Source organism: Ylistrum balloti, unplaced genomic scaffold, assembly GCF_031769215.1.
Source record: "Ylistrum balloti isolate Yb309-2 unplaced genomic scaffold, AGI_CSIRO_Ybal_v1 Utg371770, whole genome shotgun sequence".
In the NCBI taxonomy this organism is placed as follows: Eukaryota; Metazoa; Mollusca; class Bivalvia; order Pectinida; family Pectinidae; genus Ylistrum; species Ylistrum balloti.
In genome coordinates this window covers 467,187-489,647 of record NW_026782886.1, presented here as the reverse complement: position 1 = coordinate 489,647, position 22,461 = coordinate 467,187, and the positions used below count along the sequence as shown (strand labels likewise).

The 22,461-nt window shown below is 34.9% G+C and overlaps 1 protein-coding gene across 1 annotated transcript; it reads right to left on the bottom strand.

The window, feature by feature from the left end:
- Positions 1 to 1,019: 1,019 nt before the first annotated feature.
- On the bottom strand, positions 1,020 to 21,724 carry LOC132563570 (uncharacterized; the record flags this gene model as incomplete). The annotated part of the gene is made up of 7 exons (XM_060228312.1): positions 21,657 to 21,724; positions 19,661 to 19,862; positions 9,038 to 9,105; positions 8,768 to 8,893; positions 7,941 to 8,024; positions 1,851 to 1,920; positions 1,020 to 1,292 (listed from the first exon to the last, which is right to left on the bottom strand). Coding segments are annotated over exons 2-7 (798 nt in total), but the record flags the coding sequence as incomplete, so codon positions are not given.
- Between the last annotated feature and the right edge of the window lie 737 nt (positions 21,725 to 22,461).

The following is a 22,461-nucleotide window of genomic DNA, read 5'->3' as shown; positions in this document are numbered from 1 at the left end:
TTAATCATTATAATATTGAATCTGGTAAAATCCCTCCATCATCTTGTTTAATCATTATAAAATTGAATCTGGTAAAATCACTATATCATCTTGTTTAATCATTATAATATTGAATCTGGTAAAATCCCTCCATCATCTTGTTTAATCATTATAATATTGAATCTGGTAAAATCACTATATCATCTTGTTTAATCATTATAATATTGCTGGTAAAATCCCTCCATCATCTTGTTTAATCATTATAATATTGAATCTGGAGCGATCAACATATCATCTTGTTTAATCATTATAATATTGAATCTGGTAAAATCCCTCCATCATCTTGTTTAATCATTATAATATTGAATCTGGTAAAATCCCTCTATCATCTTGTTTAATCTTAATAATATTGAATCTGGTAAAATCCCTATATTATCTTGTTTAATCATTATAATATTGAACCTTGTAATATCCCTATATTATCTTGTTTAATCATTATAATATTGAATCTGGAGCTATCACTATATCATCTGACAATTCGCGCATCTAAAATAAAAAATTCCATTAAAATCAAGTCCTTTGTATAATATTCATTATCGTTTATGTGGAAACATATCAGTTTTTTTTGCTTCTTTTTTCATTTCGTAAATTTATTCCAGTGACATACATTACTATGAAATACGAATGAACTAAGCACGCAACGTGTTACGTCAATCATATCAAACATGACTTAAAAAGAAACAATAACAATATCAACATGTCAACATAATCATAATTCTAATTCGGGCAAAATATGATAAAAAGAAAGATTTACACGGAGACTACTGACAAAATAAAAGGAAAATAAGACAACGTGTTCAAGAAGAGTAAGCGTCTTCTGCTTCGTTGATGAGACTAGACATGTAAATATTGCTCAATCCAAGTAATTAATGTCACGTTCTCAAATGAGAACAAGTTCTAAAACAACTCAAAGTTCATGATGTAGACATCATAACATATCACATATAAAATCAACTGTTATAGATAAAACTACATAATACCATGTAAAGTGTATAACAGCCAGTCTTTCCCGCGTTTCCTTTGAATAAGCATTGAATATTCCTGGCAAAGTGAAACGTTCTGAAACCCTCAGCAAAGAGAGCTCGTAGGATCTGAAGATGTTCCAGGTAATCGGACGTCTTACTGTCAGCACTGATCCGGTGAAAACTGACAAAGAGCTGATGTACATTCTTCAGTAGACCATTCGTTAACATCCATGACAACAATAACGTCTCGCCTCCTCCTACGTCAACAGCCATGTAGTCAACATTTCCCTGAAAATTCAGTGTCCATCTATCAAATATGATAATTTGTATACCTGATGTGACAATCAGTGTCTATCTATTAAATATGATAATTTTTATACCTGATATGGCAATCAGTGTCTACCTATTAAATATAATAATTTATGTACCTGATGTGACAATCAGTGTCTATCTATTAAATATAATATTTTTATACCTGATGTGACAATCGGTGTCTATCTATTAAATATAATAATTTTATACCTGATGTGACAATCAGTGTCTATCTATTAAATATAATATTTTTATACCTGATAAGGCAATAAGTGTCTATCAAATCTAATCATTTATATACCTAATGTAGACATATCAGACGAATACCTACAAACCATTCGACTATTACAAACCTCATGTAGACACAAATAGCAAATAGCATAACAGACCAGATGTAGCCACAATCAAAGAATATCAATACCGGTAATGCACACTTATCCAAACATAACACAAAAGTACCCTTCGGTTATCCATACACACTAAATACTTGAATAAATAAAGATACACGGTATTGTAACAATAAAGTTAACATACCTTTGATTTCAGTGTCCCGACCGGAGAATTACCTCCTATCTCAGTAGAGCTTTGAGCAGCTGCCATTGTGCTACAAAATATATAACGAATCCATTTGAACAGGTGTGATCAAACATTGGTCTAAATTTCAGGGTTGCAACAAAATCACTCAATACACATTACATATATCAAAATACGTGAGCAAGAAATGAGCAGATAAAAGAAGACCACAACGCCAAAAACTCAATAATAACAACGGTATCGCACATCCATACGTTATACAGATACTCACAACAGTATCGCACGTCCATACGTTATACAGATACTCACAACATTATCGCATGTCCATAAGTTATACGGATACTCACAAGAGTATCGCACGTCCATACGTTATACAGATACTCACAACATTATCGCACGTCCATACGTTATACAGATACTCACAACATTATCGCATGTCCATACGTTATACGGATACTCACAACAGTATCGCACGTCCATACGTTATACAGATACTCACAACAGTATCGCACGTCCATACGTTATACAGATACTCACTACAGTATCGCACGTCCATACGTTATACAGATACTCACAACAGTATCGCACATCCATACGTTATACAGATACTCACAACAGTATCGCACGTCCATACGTTATACAGATATTCACAACATTATCGCATGTCCATACGTTATACGGATACTCACAACAGTATCGCACGTCCATACGTTATACAGATACTCACTACAGTATCGCACGTCCATACGTAATATAGATACTCACGACAGTATCGCACGTCCATACGTTATACAGATACTCATAACAGTATCGCACGTCCATACGTCATACTGATACACAAGACAAGGACACATGTATGTATGTACATAATAAACTAAGTGACATATTAAACTTTCAATTAAGTAAGGATTTACGACGTGTTGCGACAGCTTTTCGACACTTTTTTGTTCAAAGATGTGTTTTGTTACACTAGGAATGGTCTTTATTTATATTTCGTAATCGTTACTCGATAGTCTACCCATCAAATTCAAAATGTATGTTTTGAGAAATATTGTCCTCGTATTATGTGGATTTTTGAAACTTTATTTATCATTATCGTTATTACTACAACTTAACCACTAATACGTATTTATATATTACTGTATTCAAAATGCAGATATGTCTCAGAAATGAGGGGTTTCAAGTATCCTAATATTGGCCAAGGGGTCGGGTGACACATAATACGGAAGTCGTGAAAAAAAAACACAAACAAACAAACAAATGTTTTCTGGGAAACGATTTTTGTAACTTATTTAATATTCACCAGTTCCATCGAAAAAATGTTAGACTCGATGAAAAAAAGGTCTATAAATTGTCCCAGCTGAGCTTCGAACCTACTGCCATAACGGAGTCCCTTGTTAATTTATCAACCGTTTACAAAAGCAGGTAACCTGTAAAGAATCCGGTATTGGGATCTGCACTTGTGAAAAGTCAAAATTTTCTGATGAATAATTTTTTGAAAGTCATATCTAATTTTTTAAGGGGAGAATATAGAGATATCAAAAATGAATAGAAAACGACAGGTCAGTGTGCTTATTTTCTCATCGCATATTGCTGGTCCTTGTTAGTATTCTTGCTGTATTTTAAAGCTTTTTTAATCTAAAACATCGTCGTTTTTCTTATCATTAAAACTATGTGATAATTTATGGTATCCATCATTATCTGTTCCCTTCTGTTTTGATTTCTTAAATAAACAAGCAAAACTCTTTTTTCATCATGAAAGGTTGCATTTTTTTTTAATTAACATCACATAGCTACAATAATTACTGACTTATTTTTCTATACTCAACATCTATAGACATCAAACTTAACTGAAATAAAAACGACGGGTCAGTGATCTACTTTGTTTTACTATTTTAGTTTGATTTACCTCCCTTCAACTAAAAATTAAATTATCAATGTTTTTAGTTTCTCTTTGGTTTAAATCTGACAACCAAAGTTAACAAAGTTATTTGAATGTATAATATAAAATCACAAAATAATCAATAAATGACGAGCATTTGTGATACTCTAAATTTTATCTGCCTAAAAATCATTAAAACACATAATATTTACATAGAGAAGAGTAAAATCACAAAAACATTTTCTGTTAAAAAAGTGTGAATTCTCCTACAAAAGATAATATCTGTATGGTTGAATAAAAAACTACATTGACATTTCAGATGCGATAAGATAAAAATGATAAATTATGTTAATGAAAATAAAATGAATCAAAAGCACATTCACAGGTGTCATTATAAAACTGCTTAAATGCTGAAATGATATCATGAATCCCCTGCCATGAGACAAGCTATAAAAACATTGTTGATGTATGCACAACCTATGGAAATTAAACAATGGAAATTATACTATGGAAATTAAACTATGGAAATTATATACAATAGAAATTATATACAATGGAAATTAAACCATGGAAATTATACAATGGAAATTATATACAATTATATACAATGGAAATTCAATATGCCTGGTTTGCTGGTTTTAACAAACAATGCTTTTAAACAAAAATTTGGGTTTCATGTCTAGCAACCTTGAAATATGGTTGATTTTTTATTTATGAATTCATCGATTAAGTTCAATAAAATTCTACACTGCACTGGATACACAGTAGGCCTAGTTGGGCTGACACTCTATCCGTTTGTAACAAGATGCCAGATAATGTATGGTGATGCTGGTGATATCTTTGATGCAGCAGTCGATATTAGGTATAACATTCCATCGTTCAACTCTGTTTGTGGTTTGTGGTGTCCGAGCTGAAATTAGCAAGAATTGGGGAACTATTGATAATGAAATTATTATAAACCTGATATGTAAAAAGAGAATGCTAAATAACTGGATCACTGACAAGCAATTTCAATGTTTCCAATAAGAATCTATTTCCCTTGTACCTACATTGTATCTTACTAATTTGCTGATATACGATGTACACTCTAGATTTCAATTCCATTTAATTGGTCAGTCAAATAAAGACAACTGCTGTGGGTGAAATAATATGTGCTGTACTTTGAGATTTCTTGACAGTATATATCAATAATGCATCCAGAGATCGATTTAATCTTTTAAAATCAGATTACACAATAAGTGATGATATCTGATGTAAGCTTTATGTATGAGAACCACATCAACATGGGGATAATCCAAGACTAAAGGGTTGGGGCATTACATGTACTAGCTGGCCCAAACAATGAAACGTTGAGAACTTAAATAGTATATATATGTATGTATACTATGCAGATTAGGATGGATGGTTTTGAAGGACCCCACTATATAATCAATTCATACAACAGTATCGTTATATAGAACAAACCAAAGTACTCGTTTAGTCAGTGTTATGCATACAATGTACAACAAATTTTGAAAATAAAATGGGAGAGTGCTTGGCATCATGGCAAATATGTCAATCATATTCTTATTTTATTTACTTATTTTCTAATCAACACGTGTGAATTTGACTACAGGTGATGCAAACATGCTCCTGCATGTTACAGGTAGTATTTCATATAAATTTATGTTTCTCTATAATTAGATAGTAGGCCTACTAATAGGAGGGGGTGAATTTGTGTACCCATAGCCGAAACCCGTACCAGGACTTCAAGATATAATCTATATCTTTTTTTTCTGAGGTTAAAACTTGTACGCCGCACTCAACCGTGAAATTTTCTAACTTTTCGCATATTACAGCTTATTTACGGTTTTGAAATTCGAAACAATAATTGTACCAATTTGACCCAGAAAAGAGGCGTAATTTATATCTTATCTTGCATTTATTCTGACCCCAAGCTAGGAGGAGATCACTCCTTCAGTCTGTACAGAAGAGACTGATTTGTTCTCATCTAAATTAGTGAACAATCTTCATTTTCAGTAGAAATGAACTTGAAATAAAATACTGCAATACCATGTATAGCAAATCTAAGTAAGTCTAGCAAGTCTTGTACACGTGTACTTCTTCTCTTATCTCAATTTTATGATATATTTTACAACAGATAATGTACATTAAACACAGTGTCAATTACCATCACACTTTAATTAGTATTTATTGTATTGCATGGTCACTTGTGTTGTCCGTCTGTTTGATTTTCGGTCTAATAAAAATATATTTTAGTGAAAAAAATCTTTGTTGAATACTGAAAAAAACACTTCTATGGTGATATGATGCTTACTCAAAGCAGAAAAACGATGAAATATTTTTGACAGTCCAAAATTATATTAAACTAACTAAGCGTTTTATCAAACTTTTGCCAGCTACCTGATACATACCTTTATACATACAGGACGTAAGGCGGTATGCCTGTCGGATCGATCTAGACGGCAAACATCTCTCTCCTTTCCATGCTTGGTCAATTTTGTTGTTATTTCTTCTGTATAGTCGCTACATTGAATTGATCTTTAATTGTTGTACAAATGGTCAGATCGATAATATTGACAGTAACCATGGGAATCACGTCGCCATATAAACATTCGACCGGTAATCGCGAGTCTCCAACTGAATAAAGAGGCCAGGACGGTTTCCAGTTCTATAGAACATTGTCAAATGTTCATTTGCATTTCGGACACATATTTCGATATGCTGAAACTGGTATTGGTTATTAACACCTAATTATAGTTTGCGTGTACCCAATTCTTGTAGACATGCCATAGACAGCACTAGCGTGGTTCTGTTTACAGTCGTTGTCTTCCGGTCAAAGGGTGGCTTATGTTGTAAAAATCAATATTTTCCATTATCAAATAGAAAAGGACATTTACTCAGGTAGAGTGATGACTTTAAACATAAAACAAACTTTAAATCAACTTCGCGTTTATGTAACTTGGCTCCTTTGACCCGTCACACCCAAGTTGTTTAGAAACTTTCCAATACAGAACCTTTCTAACGCGCAAATGTTCTAGTTCGTGACGCAACATTGAAATCAAATGGTTGCAAATATGACACACGGACAGCACACATTTTTTGGAATTCAAATGCAACTAATTTGACAAGTAAACCTTGTACAATGCTCACCGGTGGTCAGATCATCTAATTTAGTCAATATGTGTTGGGATCAGTTGTTGTGCATTCTCTGAGGTCATAAACATATAAAGAAGTATTATTATACAAAAAGGCTATCTATCATTTTGTTTTCACAACTTTAATTGTGAAAGGAAACAATCTGCCACGTTTGGATGACTTATTTAAACATTAACCCCTTCATGGCTTACGCGCTTTGTTGAATATACTCATAATGTCCAGGAATGCCAACTAAATATGACAAAATAACATGAGATTTGTACACACACAAGACTTCTGAGAGTTTTATCGCAATTTTTCGAGTCGTAAGTCATATAAGATTGGTGATATATCTTTATCTGATTTTTAAAGATTTGGCAGGTGAAGCTGATGACAATAATTTTATGAAAGACAAAAATACTGATTGTGTGTATCCTGAACTGGATGTAGATTTTGACATCAATGGATTATTGACTGTAATTAAGAGTTTATCTCGGGATAAATCTGCTGGTATTGATATGATTCTCAATGAATATTTCATTGAATATAAAGACATATTTTCACCTATTCTATTAAGGTTATTTAATTCAATGTTATAAACAGGATATTTTCCAGAGTCTTGGGCTCAGAGCGTTATTATTCCTTTACATAAAAAGGGTGATAAAATAATGTTAATAATTACAGGGGAATCACATTAATTAGTCAAACTATTCACGTCATTGTTAAATAATCGTCTATTAAAATGGGGTACACGAGGAAATCTTGTTTCTGATGCTCATTAATGTTAGATTAAAACAATTAATGAGTCAATTTCGCACGCAAGGACACAATCTTAACATTGAATCAGGTCGTTATAATAACATTCCCAGAGAGAATTTGTATTTCTGTCATACTATAATGAATGAAACGTCTGTACATAATTATGTCTTCGAATAGACTTGTCCTCCGCCATCTTGTACATTACTTAAGAATTTGACACGATTAATTATGTATATTTGTATCCTATATGCTGTATTGCATTTGGAATAAATAAACATGTAAACTTGAGAGACATTCAGAACTTGTCTTACCTGTTCATTATTATGTTCCTCTCGCATTGGTAGTCCTGGTTGAGCTCTTTGAAAAAGTTGTTGTTAATACTCTTTTCATTGGATCTGTACAGAATAACAAAAGAAAGCATTATCGTAGAATAGGATATGTATTTAATTTGTTACATTTTAGATAAGATCAAGCTTCATTACCAATTTGTGTATCACATCTTTAAATAACCTCCTTTATTTGCTGACTGTTCAGATTTGTTCTATTGTGAAGAAATAGCTTCCTGGGCCATTGCAACTCGTGACTTGAGAGTGTCAACACTTTAGATTTTAATCTATTTTATAAAATATTGTTTTCACAGGCATTAGAAAAGGTATTTGATTTCTGCGAAAAGCAGAAACTTTGATTCGTTTCCGTTTCATAACCTCCGCAAAGGCTTGATAGAACGGAAAAAACTCAGACTCACTTTATGATTTCTCACTTTATGAATCTCAAATGAATGGAAACTCATATAAGATCCTCTTTTTACAGGACATGTGCAATGAATTATGAAAACAACATATATTACTCATTATTGTTGACTCGAATAAAAGCGCTCAAAGGAGATTCCTGTGGGAGTGTCCCGGGAAACCCACTTAGTTAAGCACGTGACCTCTACACCTTACCATGGTTGCCAATTCCGGAAACAGAAACTACTCCAATTATCTGACAGAAAAAATACTGAGATGTGCAGTGATACTGCAATATATTTGATAATCATCACTTCTGAATAATTTCAAACGAACCACAAATGCAGGTGTATATTCTGGACCATATCACTATTTAGCTATGAATATTCACCAGTGCATGATGTACTCACGCTATCACATAAGACACACATGGTTTAGAGTTGGTTTCCCTCATCACATCACATGTGTACCAACCCGTCTTCACCCCTCCGTAGACCTTTTTCACGGGACAAAATACTTGCAGTGTGTTCACATACCTGTAATTGCAAATAAATACTTCGAAATTATAGTCCTTCCAATAATCAAATCAATTGCTACATTAAGATCATATTTCAAAACTAAAATAAAAACATTTATTTGCTTTATAGTTCAAAGTTAATGTCATTTTTTCGTTTACATACTTGAAGTACAGATCTGATAATTGGTCAAGCGTCCATTGCTGAAGAGTGGATGTGTCTGGTATAGTGTTCTGTAAAGGGAAAATAACAGTTATCGGTTTTATGCTGCAATTCTGTAATTGAACATAAAGACAAACTGAAATGACGATATTACGTTTAAAGTATTGAAAACAAACCGATCTCAAAAATAAGCATTTTCTGAAAATAAGTCTTTAGTTTATTACTTAAATGAACCTTGATGTTTATTGAATTAAGGGCTAGTGTTCCACATTTATCATCCTTTCACTGTGAGTTTTCCTCGGTCGGCTCCTGGGTTTCAAAAATAGGCCATAAGCACACCTGACGGGTCCTAATTGGACGAAACAGCTGTACAATGTAGTTAAACTGTTTTTATTCCTTTTATTGTATTGTAATTTGTGATTAATGGAGCTATTCACTCGTGTGCCTTTTGAATAATCTGATCATTATGATACAACATGAATGAAATAAGAAGAAGTAATAAACAGATATTCCTGTACGCCATAATTACGACTTTGTTGATAAAATGATATAATTTCTAGACGTTATAATTATGATTTAATTGATATGTAACCAGGTGTTCCAGGTTCCTATTGTGCAGTTTTGTGATATCACATGTATTTTTCATGCAAGTGTCTTGCGTACTGAACCGTACTAATTTGAATAAAATGCATTTCTATGCGCATGCTAAACTCCATCGCGGCACGCACTTTAGCGCGGTTTTCAATCAGTTCATATATCGTCGTCGACCAGACTTGACTTACAGAACTCGACAAATCATACACTGCCTTGCCTGGTATGTTCAGTTTGTTTTCTTATTTAAACGTTATTAGTCTGATACGTTTGCATGTATTCAGTTTAGTTATTTTACATCATTATGCACGTGCATTATCACTTGTATTAAGTTCAGTACTTTAGTTTCGTTTTGTTTATCGTTTAGTCACTTGAGTTATGTTCCGTTTTATTGTCTTTGTAGGGTGTCTTTATTCTACGTGTATTTGTTAATACAACTCTGAACTGAACCCAAGCTGCATTGTTTTAATTTCTACAACACCCCAAGTACAGATAGACTGAGATAATTACTAGCCGTTATAATTAGGATCTGTTGATAAACTGATATAATTACTAGTAGTTATAATGAGGACTTTGTTGATAAACTTATTTATCACTAGGCATAAAAACACTAAACAGATTGTTTGTAGTCTGTGTTTTTGTTTAAGTCACTGAATTTAAACGATCCACACAAGTGTGTACATATAAACAGATGTTCCGAACCTAAGTATAATGAAGATTGATCCCCCGAAATGTAGAGTGTTGTCATTGGCTCAGTTATAATCATTGTTAAGTGAGCGAAGCAAGATTTCTTTATTTCCTTCGTAAAATGAAAAGAGAAAATTGATAAATCGAAAAGCTTCATTTTGCGTACAATGAAACAAAATTATATGATTATGAACCAATTAACTCATATGCAACTGATACATTCAATGTTTATCGTCATTAAGATATTCCCTTCGATGATAAACGGATAAAATCACTGTATATGAATGCAAATTAGAATAAAACATGCCAACATATTGTTAATAAAGAGTGAAACTCTAAAATTTATGTCAGAAAAAAGGTATGATAGCACGTATAACATGTATTCAGTGATCACACAACACCCAACAATCTGAGTGTCACATGTAACATGTATTCAGTGATCACACAACACCCCACAATCTGAGTGTCACATGTAACATGTATTCAGTGATCACACAACACCCCACAATCTGAGTGTCACATGTAACATGTATTCAGTGATCACACAACACCCCACAATCTGGGTATCACATGTAACATGTATTCAGTGATCACACAACACCCCACAATCTGAGTGAAACATGTATCATATATTCAGTGATCACACAGCACCCCACAATCTGAGTGTCACGTGTAATATGTATTCAGTGATCACACAACACCCCACAATCTGAGTGTCACATGTAACATGTATTCAGTGATCACACAACACCCCACAATCTGAGTGTCACGTATAACATGTATTCAGTGATCACACAACACCCAACAATCTGTGTGTCACATGTAACATGTATTCAGTGATCACACAACACCCCACAATCTGAGTGTCACATGTAACATGTATTCAGTGATCACACAACACCCCACAATCTGGGTATCACATGTAACATGTATTCAGTGATCACACAACACCCCACAATCTGAGTGAAACATGTATCATATATTCAGTGATCACACAGCACCCCACAATCTGAGTGTCACGTGTAATATGTATTCAGTGATCACACAACACCCCACAATCTGAGTGTCACATGTAACATGTATTCAGTGATCACACAACACCCCACAATCTGAGTGTCACGTATAACATGTATTCAGTGATCACACAACACCCAACAATCTGTGTGTCACATGTAACATGTATTCAGTGATCACACAACACCCCACAATCTGAGGGTCACGTGTAACATGTATTCAGTGATCACACAGCACCCCACAATCTGAGTGTCACGTGTAACATGTATGCAGTAATCACTGAATATCTTAGTGTGCTAGTGTCATATTTAGCAAACAATTATCACAAAGTATCCCAGGGTGTAGTTGTCACAAGAAACATAGTGATTGTATAGTACCTCAGAGTGTAGTTATCACAGGTGACATACAGTGATCACAGGTAACATACAGTAATCATACGGTATCTCAGGGTGTATTTATCACAGGTAACATACAGTAATCATACGGTATCTCAGGGTGTAGTTGTCACAGGTGACATACAGTGATCACAGGTAACATACAGTAATCATACGGTATCTCAGGGTGTATTTATCACAGGTAACATACAGTGATCATAAGGTATCCAAGGGTGTAGTTATCACAGGTAACATACAGTGATCATACGGTATCCAAGGGTGTAGTTATCACAGGTAACATACAGTGACCATACGGTATCCAAGGGTGTAATTATCACAGGTAACATACAGTGACCATACGGTATCCAAGGGTGTATTTATCACAGGTAACATACAGTGATCATACGGTATCCAAGGGTGTAGTTATCACAGGTAACATACAGTGATCATACGGTATCCAAGGGTGTAGTTATCACAGGTAACATACAGTGATCATATGATATCTCCGGGTGTATTTATCACCGGTTACATACAGTAATCATACGGTATCTCAGGGTGTATTTATCACAGGTAACATACAGTGACCATACGGTATCCAAGGGTGTAATTATCACAGGTAACATACAGTGACCATACGGTATCTCAGGGTGTATTTTTCACAGGTAACATACAGTAATCATACGGTATCCAAGGGTGTAGTTATCACAGGTAACATACAGTGATCATACGGTATCCAAGGGTGTAGTTATCACAGGTAACATAGTGATCATACGGTATCCAAGGGTGTAGTTATCACAGGTAACATACAGTAATCATACGGTATCCAAGGGTGTAGTTATCACAGGTAACATATAGTGACCATACGGTATCCAAGGGTGTAGTTATCACAGGTAACATACAGTGATCATACGGTATTCAAGGGTGTAGTTATCACAGGTAACACACAGTGATCATACGATATCTCAGGGTGTATTTATCACTGGTAACATACAGTATTCATACGGTATCTCAGGGTGTATTTATCACAGGTAACATACAGTGACCATACGGTACCCAAGGGTGTAATTATCACAGGTAACATACAGTGACCATACGGTATCCAAGGGTGTATTTATCACAGGTAACATACAGTAATCATACGGTATCCAAGGGTATAGTTATCACAGGTAACATACAGTGACCATACGGTATCTCAGGGTGTATTTATCACAGGTAACATACAGTAATCATACGGTACCTCAGAGTGTAGTTATCACAGGTAACACACAGTGATCATACGGTATCCAAGGCTGTAGTTATCACAGGTAACATACAGTGACCATACGGTATCCAAGGATGTAGTTATCACAGGTAACATACAGTAATCATACGGTATCCAAGGGTGTAGTTATCACAGGTAACACACAGTGATCATACGGTATCCAAGGGTGTTATTATCACAGGTAAGATACAGTGATCATACGGTATCTCAGGGTGTAGTTATCACAGGTGACATACAGTGAGCATACGGTATCTCAGGGTGTAGTTATCACAGGTGACATACAGTGATCACAGGTAACATACAGTAATCATACGGTATCTCAGGGTGTATTTATCACAGGTAACATACAGTAATCATACGGTATCTCAGGGTGTAGTTGTCACAGGTAACATACAGTGATCACAGGTAACATACAGTAATCATACGGTATCTCAGGGTGTATTTATCACAGGTAACATACAGTGATCATACGGTATCCAAGGGTGTAGTTATCACAGGTAACATACAGTGATCATAAGGTATCCAAGGGTGTAGTTATCACAGGTAACATACAGTGATCATACGGTATCCAAGGGTGTAGTTATCACAGGTAACATACAGTGACCATACGGTATCCAAGGGTGTAATTATCACAGGTAACATACAGTGACCATACGGTATCCAAGGGTGTATTTTTCACAGGTAACATACAGTGATCATACGGTATCCAAGGGTGTAGTTATCACAGGTTACATACAGTAATCATACGGTATCCAAGGGTGTAGTTATCACAGGTAACACACAGTGATCATACGGTATCCAAGGGTGTAGTTATCACAGGTAACATACAGTGACCATACGGTATCCAAGGGTGTAGTTATCACAGGTAACATACAGTAATCATACGGTATCCAAGGGTGTAGTTATCACAGGTAACACACAGTGATCATACGGTATCCAAGGGTGTTATTATCACAGGTAACATACAGTGATCATACGGTATCCAAGGGTGTAGTTATCACAGGTAACATACAGTAATCATACGGTATCCAAGGGTGTAGTTATCACAGGTAACATACAGTGATCATACGTTATCCAAGGGTGTAGTTATCACAGGTAACATACAGTAATCATACGGTACCTCAGAGTGTAGTTATCACAGGTAACACACAGTGATCATACGGTATCTCAGGGTGTAGTTATCACAGGTAACATACAGCACATGGCATCCAAGGGTGTAGTTATCACAGGTAACATACAGTGACCATACGGTATCTCAGGGTGTATTTATCACAGGTAACATACAGTAATCATACGGTATCCAAGGGTGTAGTTATCACAGGTAACACACAGTTATCATACGGTATCCAAGGGTGTAGTTATCACAGGTAACATACAGTGACCATACGGTATCCAAGGGTGTAGTTATCACAGGTAAGATACAGTAATCATACGGTACCTCAGAGTGTAGTTATCACAGGTAACACACAGTGATCATACGGTATCTCAGGGTGTAGTTATCACAGGTAACATACAGTGATCACATGGCATCCAAGGGTGTAGTTATCACAGGTAACATACAGTGATCATACGGTATCCAAGGGTGTAGTTATCACAGGTATTATACAGTGTACCAAGGCGTGAGTGTCACTAAGCATCCAAGACTGTGTCACGTGTCAACAGGTATAAGGTTATGAACAGGAATAGATGGGAGGCCTGTATTTTATATTATATATTCTAAACCAGTATTGTATGACCAGTACATACATAGAGGCGGTAATATATGTTGAGTCATCTCCCTGTTTACATATATGTATATATTTGTCAATATAACCAAAAAAATCTATCTACTGTACGATCACCAAGCTTTATCAGTGGTCACATCACCTTAATTTGTGGCTTCTTTGTAAATAACAATAATGCATTTCCGGTGAACTACCTATTAGTTTCCTCGACACCTGAATTCATCATATATGATATGTATCATAAGCTATCAATACTGTTACGTAAGAAACAGAATCCTTTATTTTGTTATTTTGTATGGTAAATATTTTGATGAAAATCCTTGAATGATTAACTGCAAAACATCTTTAAACTCGCAATATATATATGTGTGTGTATATAATGGAAGCCCGGTTGTCATCATACTGGATTGCTGTCATTAAAATTCTTCGGTAATTTCTTATGAAACACAGGAAGTCTGCATGTTTTTTACTTTCAGGAAATGAAGCCTAAGTTTGGAGCGACCTGTGAAGTTGGTGCACGAGAGGAATTCCAATCGCAGTTCACCTACAGACAGTACATATTGAAAATAAAGTTGGTGATGAAATCGGTGACCTGACAGAAACTGTATTTAGCATGATAAAAGAGACTGCTAAGAAAAGATTGACATATATACATCCCTGAAAGACAGACCCGAACATATTTCTCTGCGTCGGAAAAGGCTGACGAAGTGTGTGACTAACGGTGCAGAAGAGTTTCTCCCTTATTCACGTCTCGGTGCACTTGTCCCAATCATGAAATGTGCAAATGCGGGTCTTTGTTGCGTTACAAGAAGTTTTATTTTGAGCAAATCGTCAAATGGTGGTCTCTTAAAAAAAGTAGACGCAATATTCTCTTGATGCAGTAACAAGCATGAAGTCAAAATACATATGAGCAGGACATTTCACAAATGATTGTCCCTGCCAAGTGCGATTAGCACACTTCATGTAGCAGTATAACACCTGATCTTCTTGGCGTGCTTTGTATAAATTCTTTAACGTTACGTTTTGTCACGATAAAGCAGTCTATGTAAAACATAAATTAGAAATTTGATCGAACAAGTGTTGTCGGTAGAGACACCAATGTCGATCTACTTACAACAACCATGCTGTGTTATGACTATAAGGCTGAGGGATTGACTGTAAATTTGTAATCATATCATGCATGTCGGTATATAGGGCTCAAATAAAGTTTTACCGTACAACGCAATATTTTCAGTTTAGCATTTCATAATCAATAGATGTTCTGTAGACATACGTGGATCTAATTTTAGCTGTCGCTGTGAAGTTTGCTGCTATGATAACTCATCTTCCAGTAAGATACAGAATTATATAATACAGAGTATACTATAGTTAATGTCTCAAACTGATTAATCTACAGTCACCAAACTTTATCAGAGTTCAAGTCAGCTTAATGTTTGTTTTCCTACACAACTTCAACCTTCAACAAGGACACAATGACATGTAGAATTACTTTGTAATGAGAGGCTGTAGTTGTGTAAATGTCGCTATGTAAAGGGAAATTTCTGTTTTATTCTGGGTATCATTCAGACAATTCACACACGTGTACAATACCCTTACAGACCAAGCACACATACATCATATTTTTTACGGTATGACAATAAAACGAAATTAAAATTTGCTTCTGATACGATACAAGAAACAGTGTATAAAGCTACAGATCATATCATTATGACTTTATTACGAAAGATTAAGCATTTGAAACACGCGGCGCTTGAAAGTTTTAACTTGTTCAGGAAAAACATAATTATCATTAGTTTCTCTCGGAATTGTGGGGATCAGATTTCGTCAAAAAGTTCGTACTGGTTAGATTTCGTTTACATCGTTCCTGAAGATGCACGCAACCAAGCTAAATGTTTACATAGTTTGTGTAAACGCGCCACTTTTTTTAACTTACAGGTAAGTCACAGCTACAGGATGTTGACACTAATTTAAAAGCCGCACTTTAATTGGATAATTAAATTGTAATTAATAGCCAGAGACCAAGTGTTGGGTGTACGATGAACTACCGATACGTCGTAATTAACTCTGGGTATGTATTAGCCGATTTCGTCAGAAGACGTGCCGATGTTATGACAAAAATTAATTTCGAGACAACGAATGACTTTTCCATTGTTTTCCAATTGAAGGGACTGAAAAATCGCTTCAACTCAACCGATATTTCGACTCAATGAAATTCGAGTCATCCGAACTAAAATTACACAGATATATAAGGAAAAAATCCGGGACTTGAAAATTAATTCGACTCAAACGGAATTTCGATTCAAGCGATTTCGAGACAGCGAGTTTCAACTATTGAGGACATACAGTGTCGCGCATACGCGGATTTCTCGCTCCAGGTGAACGATTTTAACTATAGATTATATAGCAGCATTTCAGAAAAATATTTATATATCGTTTTGTAGATAACATTTCTAAAATGTATACCTCTAATTAGTGAATTTAACATTTCTTCATTACAAATATATATATATTTTTATAAATTTTAAGATGAAAATCAGTTGTGTCATTTTTTTAGTTGAAACTTACACATTAATCTCCTTCAAAGTCTCACCAAATTTTTAACAAAACGATGACTATGACAACTTCAATTTTTGTTAGTCCCATCGCTGTACAAGTAAATAGTACATCAATGTACATGTATCCATGAGTCTTTAAGACGGACTGCTGTTTATATACATAGTAAATACTTATATTGTTTTCTGATCAAAGTACATTTGATATCGTCGAAATAAATTCATACGTCATTAATGAAATGAACAATAAGATATATAAACGAACTTTCCACATAGCGGCAAACCTACAATCACTGGAGTTTATTTCAATGTCTCGATTGTTTTTTCTTCATTTAGTTATCTTTCAGCTTATCACTCTATACATTCCGTTCGTGTATATATATAATGCAATTTTAAAGGCATATGTACAGTTTACGACTGACATTTGTAACCATTGGTGTGAATACATAATGACCGATTCATTTAAAGTAAAAAAAAACAAAACAATAATGACGAATCATGTTAGCATTGTTTAAAAAGTGTACAATGTATATACCTGTGCAAGTTTATAAAAAAAATTGTTTAAGAAATTCTTTTTGTCCTCCTATACAATTCGTTGAATGTTGTATACATGTTTTCTCTGTACATAACCTTTGTAAAGAGAATTATTGTTGACGTTGATACTTACATGTACAATCATATTTAACGAGAGGTTTACGATGATTATACCTCTGTGAAGGGCTTCAACTTCAGTTTTCAACTTTATTTGCATAATTCTCTTTACCTATCAAAGACATTCATTCTTGATTTTGTTTTATATGGGTTTTTTGTTATCCCCTCCCATGAACACAGAGCGTGGACGTACCTGACACAGAGTAATTATTTTTCTCACGACATTGCCATCGTCTGTGCACGGCTGAAGTTTCAGACGTTCGTATACACCACCCCAAAATGGCCCACGTACTACTTAGCTCGTCATCATTAAGTTTACCCGTGTCCTAGACATACGTACTAATTGCTATACGCCCCTGGGCAGTTAACTTTCACGCCGCCTGCAAACTTTTTTATACCCCGCTCCACATCTGTCCTATCAGAAATGACATGATAATGAATGGGCATTTATGAATTCACTAGTAAGGGGGCTGTTACATGTGAAAATTTCCTAATGTCATTATTGCCACATTGTTTCAATCATTTAAGTAAATCACGAATTACCAAGTGGTAAATTTTCCTTCCCAATCAAACCTGGTCAAACAGAGACATATTCAAAATTATAAACAGGCATTTTGCCCACAGACTTTTCAATTTCTGAGGGTAGTGGACACTTCTCTGGTGTTAGTTTAAGTGTTTGTTCATTGAGCCGTGAGTTACCCGTGTCCCGTTCACTACAAAAATTGAATTTTGTTGGCGTCTAGTATCGCATTTAGTACACTGGATATCATTATATCGGCTTGCAAAATAATTAAAAAAAAAAAAACAAAAACAAAAACAAAAAAAACGGACTTGAAAATCAAGAACATGGTTTGATGACTGCTATTTATAAACGAGATTTGCTCTGTACTATGTATTTGATTAGAATAGAAGCATGACCACAGAAGATAAATGTGTCTTTCTGAAAATGCGGTGGTTAATCAATTTCTAATCATTGTCCTTCTTTTCATTAGTTTAATGGGTTACTTTAATCTTCAAATTTTATCGTCAGATTAGAGTCAGTGATGAGAAATCATCCCAAAGAAAGAGATGGTTATAGTTCACACTGTCCAAGTAAACCACAGGGGTTCTTTTTGGGTTGTTTACTGGCGCGTCCTTCGAAATAGCTGACCATGTGCACTCATATAATACATTGTTATGTTTTTATTCAACAGATACCGTTGAACTGCATTGTAACACTCTGATTTTTATAATAATCAATGAAGGTGGTCATTTTTTCTGATTTTGAACATGGATATTTATGCTACCACGGATTTAATTTCGAAATAAATCCGACATGTTATAATGTGAAACCTCTGTGAAGGGCTTCAACTTCAGTTTTCAACTTTATTTGCATAATTCTCTTTACAAAGGTTATGTACAGAGAAAACATGTATACAACATTCAACGAATTGTATAGGAGGACAAATCACAAGACTTTCTTAAACTAAATTTTTATAAACTTGCATATGTTTCGTGAGATTTTGATGTTTGTAGTATTCTAGTAGGCTACAACTGATACCTATATAATCCTGTCTGTACGGGTCTCCGAATAAAATGGTTCCTACTTAGTCTGTAATATAATTTGACCAGATAACTCATCCATGACTGGCCCTATTCTACCCGTGAGCTTTCGTGCCCACGACGCGATAAACGCTAAGGGACGTAACCCATGGTATCCCGTAGAAATAGCTGCATATGCTTCCTCCGTCTGTACAATCGATATAATTGTAAATAATTTATAACATACTCACCTCGTTAGGCCACATCAGGTACTGGACCTTCTTTGGTATGAAGTGGATCACATTCTTTACTGAATCGACAGTACTTTGCTTGAATTTATATACTTGACTGTTGTGCAATATCACCAGGGTGCAGGCCACAATGACGACAGCGAGGATGATAGTTCTCTTTTGAGCGGTGGAAGGCATCGCGTGTATCTTTCAGAATAACGTTCTGTAAAAAGAGTCATGATAAATGTCAAAACGTTACGAATCAGCCAGATATAAATGTACCTGATGGGTTTCATTAACTAAATCGTTAAGGCTTTACTATTGTACAGTGACGATATTTCCAGCTGCATGCAATTGAAAATTCGAATCCCCGATAATTCTCCAGGGAATATTTCGATAGAAGAATTTTCGTCTGAAACGAAAGAGTGAAGACACGAAGTGACTCATAATTCATGTATTCAGGGACGTAAATAACTGTTATCTACGTCACTGGTGTATTGAATGGTCGTCCTTTTACTACATCAATTCAATTACATATGGCTCCTAGTGACAAAGTCATCTTCATGCAAATATAACAAACTTGGCGCATATACAAATTAATCATGGTACTCAAGTTCATCTACAGAAAAGTTATAATACACAAGTTCATCAACAGAATAGTTATGATACACTAGTTCATCAACAGAATAGTTACAGTACACTAGTTCATCAACAGAATAGTTACAGTACACTAGTTCATCAACATAATAGTTACAGTACACTAGTTCACCAACAAAATAGTTACAGTACACTAGTTCACCAACAAAATAGTTACAGTACACTAGTTCATCAACAGAATAGTTACAGTACACTAGTTCATCAACATAATAGTTACAGTACACTAGTTCACCAACACTAGTTCATCAACAGAATAGTTACAGTACACTAGTTCATCAACAGAATAGTTACAGTACACTAGTTCATCAACAAAATAGTTACAGTACACTAGTTCATCAACAGAATAGTTACAATACACTAGTTCATCAACAGAATAGTTACAATACACTAGTTCATCAACAGAATAGTTACAGTACACTAGTTCACCAACAGAATAGTTACAGTACACTAGTTCATCAACAGAATAGTTACAGTACACTAGTTCATCAACAGAATAGTTATAATACACTAGTTCATCAACAGAATAGTTACAGTACACTAGTTCATCAACAGAATAGTTACAGTACACTAGTTCATCAACAGAATAGTTACAGTACACTAGTTCATCAACAGAATAGTTATAATACACTAGTTCATCAACAGAATAGTTACAGTACACTAGTTCATCAACAGAATAAGTACAGTACACTAGTTCATCAACAGAATAGTTACAGTACACTAGTTCATCAACAGAATAGTTACAGTACACTAGTTCACCAACAGAATAGTTACAGTACACTAGTTCATCAACAGAATAGTTATAATACACTAGTTCATCAACAGAATAGTTACAGTACACTAGTTCATCAACAGAATAGTTACAGTACACTAGTTCATCAACAGAATAGTTACAGTACACTAGTTCATCAACAGAATAGTTACAGTACACTAGTTCACCAACAGAATAGTTACAGTACACTAGTCCATCAACAGAATAGTTACAGTATACTAGTTCATCAACAGAATAGTTACAGTACACTAGTTCATCAACGGAATAGTTATATACATTGCACTCTGTCTAAACCGGTCATCAATGGGATCAGATGATTTGTTCGGTTTAGACAAAATCCGGATTGGTCAGAACACATGGTTTTGCGTTGTATTTTTCATTGTGTCGCTTAAAATACCACGTTGTCATTGTGCAGCAGTATATATTGATTTTTGCAATTACATGAATAAATAAATATGGAAATTAAAATATTAACAAATGTCTATTCTATTTACACAAAGAATTAAAAACACAAATACGTATTTCGGTTTGTTGAAGTTGTCATGACTCACAAATCTCAATGAAAGTTAAGGTTACAAAAGTTCTACTTACAGTGATAAAAATCAGTTGTGGTTTTCTGTTTATTTTTGTTTTATAAGTGTCTCTGCGGTGATATGTTTCAAGTCACAAACGTGTTGCAAATACCGGTCATCTTTTTGAACAGTAAATGTGGTCAGTTTTTCAACATGTCATTAACGTCCAAGTATTTCAGTACACTCAACTCAATGGGTTCGTGTTCGTCTTCGATGTCGCTATTGTTGTCATTTGTGTCCGTTAAAAAATATGCACTGAAGAACTTCCCCTATCACCCGAATGCGTGTCTCCTGTCTCCACTAATTCATCGATTTCACTGGCATCGTGAATGTCATCGTATGTGATAAGAACTAACTGTGCAAGTGGTAGCACAGAATCCACATCATTTATGGCCGTTTCCGTTTCTCATGCCTTGTCACAACTGTCCACGTCACAAGACGTCGCCTGTGGTGTTAAAAAGCTTAGGTAATTACCCCGTTTGGAACCCCACGCAACATGTTGCTGTTTTAAGATAACAAGCTTATACAAAGATCAACTGATATGACTGCCCCGACGTAGACGGATCGTATTTAGAATAGGCAAAATACGTATTCTACAAAATGAACACTGGGGTAATTTATAAAGAAAATGCCGGACCCAAATGATTTCGCCGGTATTGACAAACATCCAGATTCATCAATGGCCGGCATTGACAAATTTCATTGTACATGTACATGTATACTTAACCAGAGACGTATATATACGTCTCTGACTTAACCATTACTTAAGGACTGTCGATTTCAGTACAGGCATTTAGTTAGGCTCATTCCCCGAACACCAACTC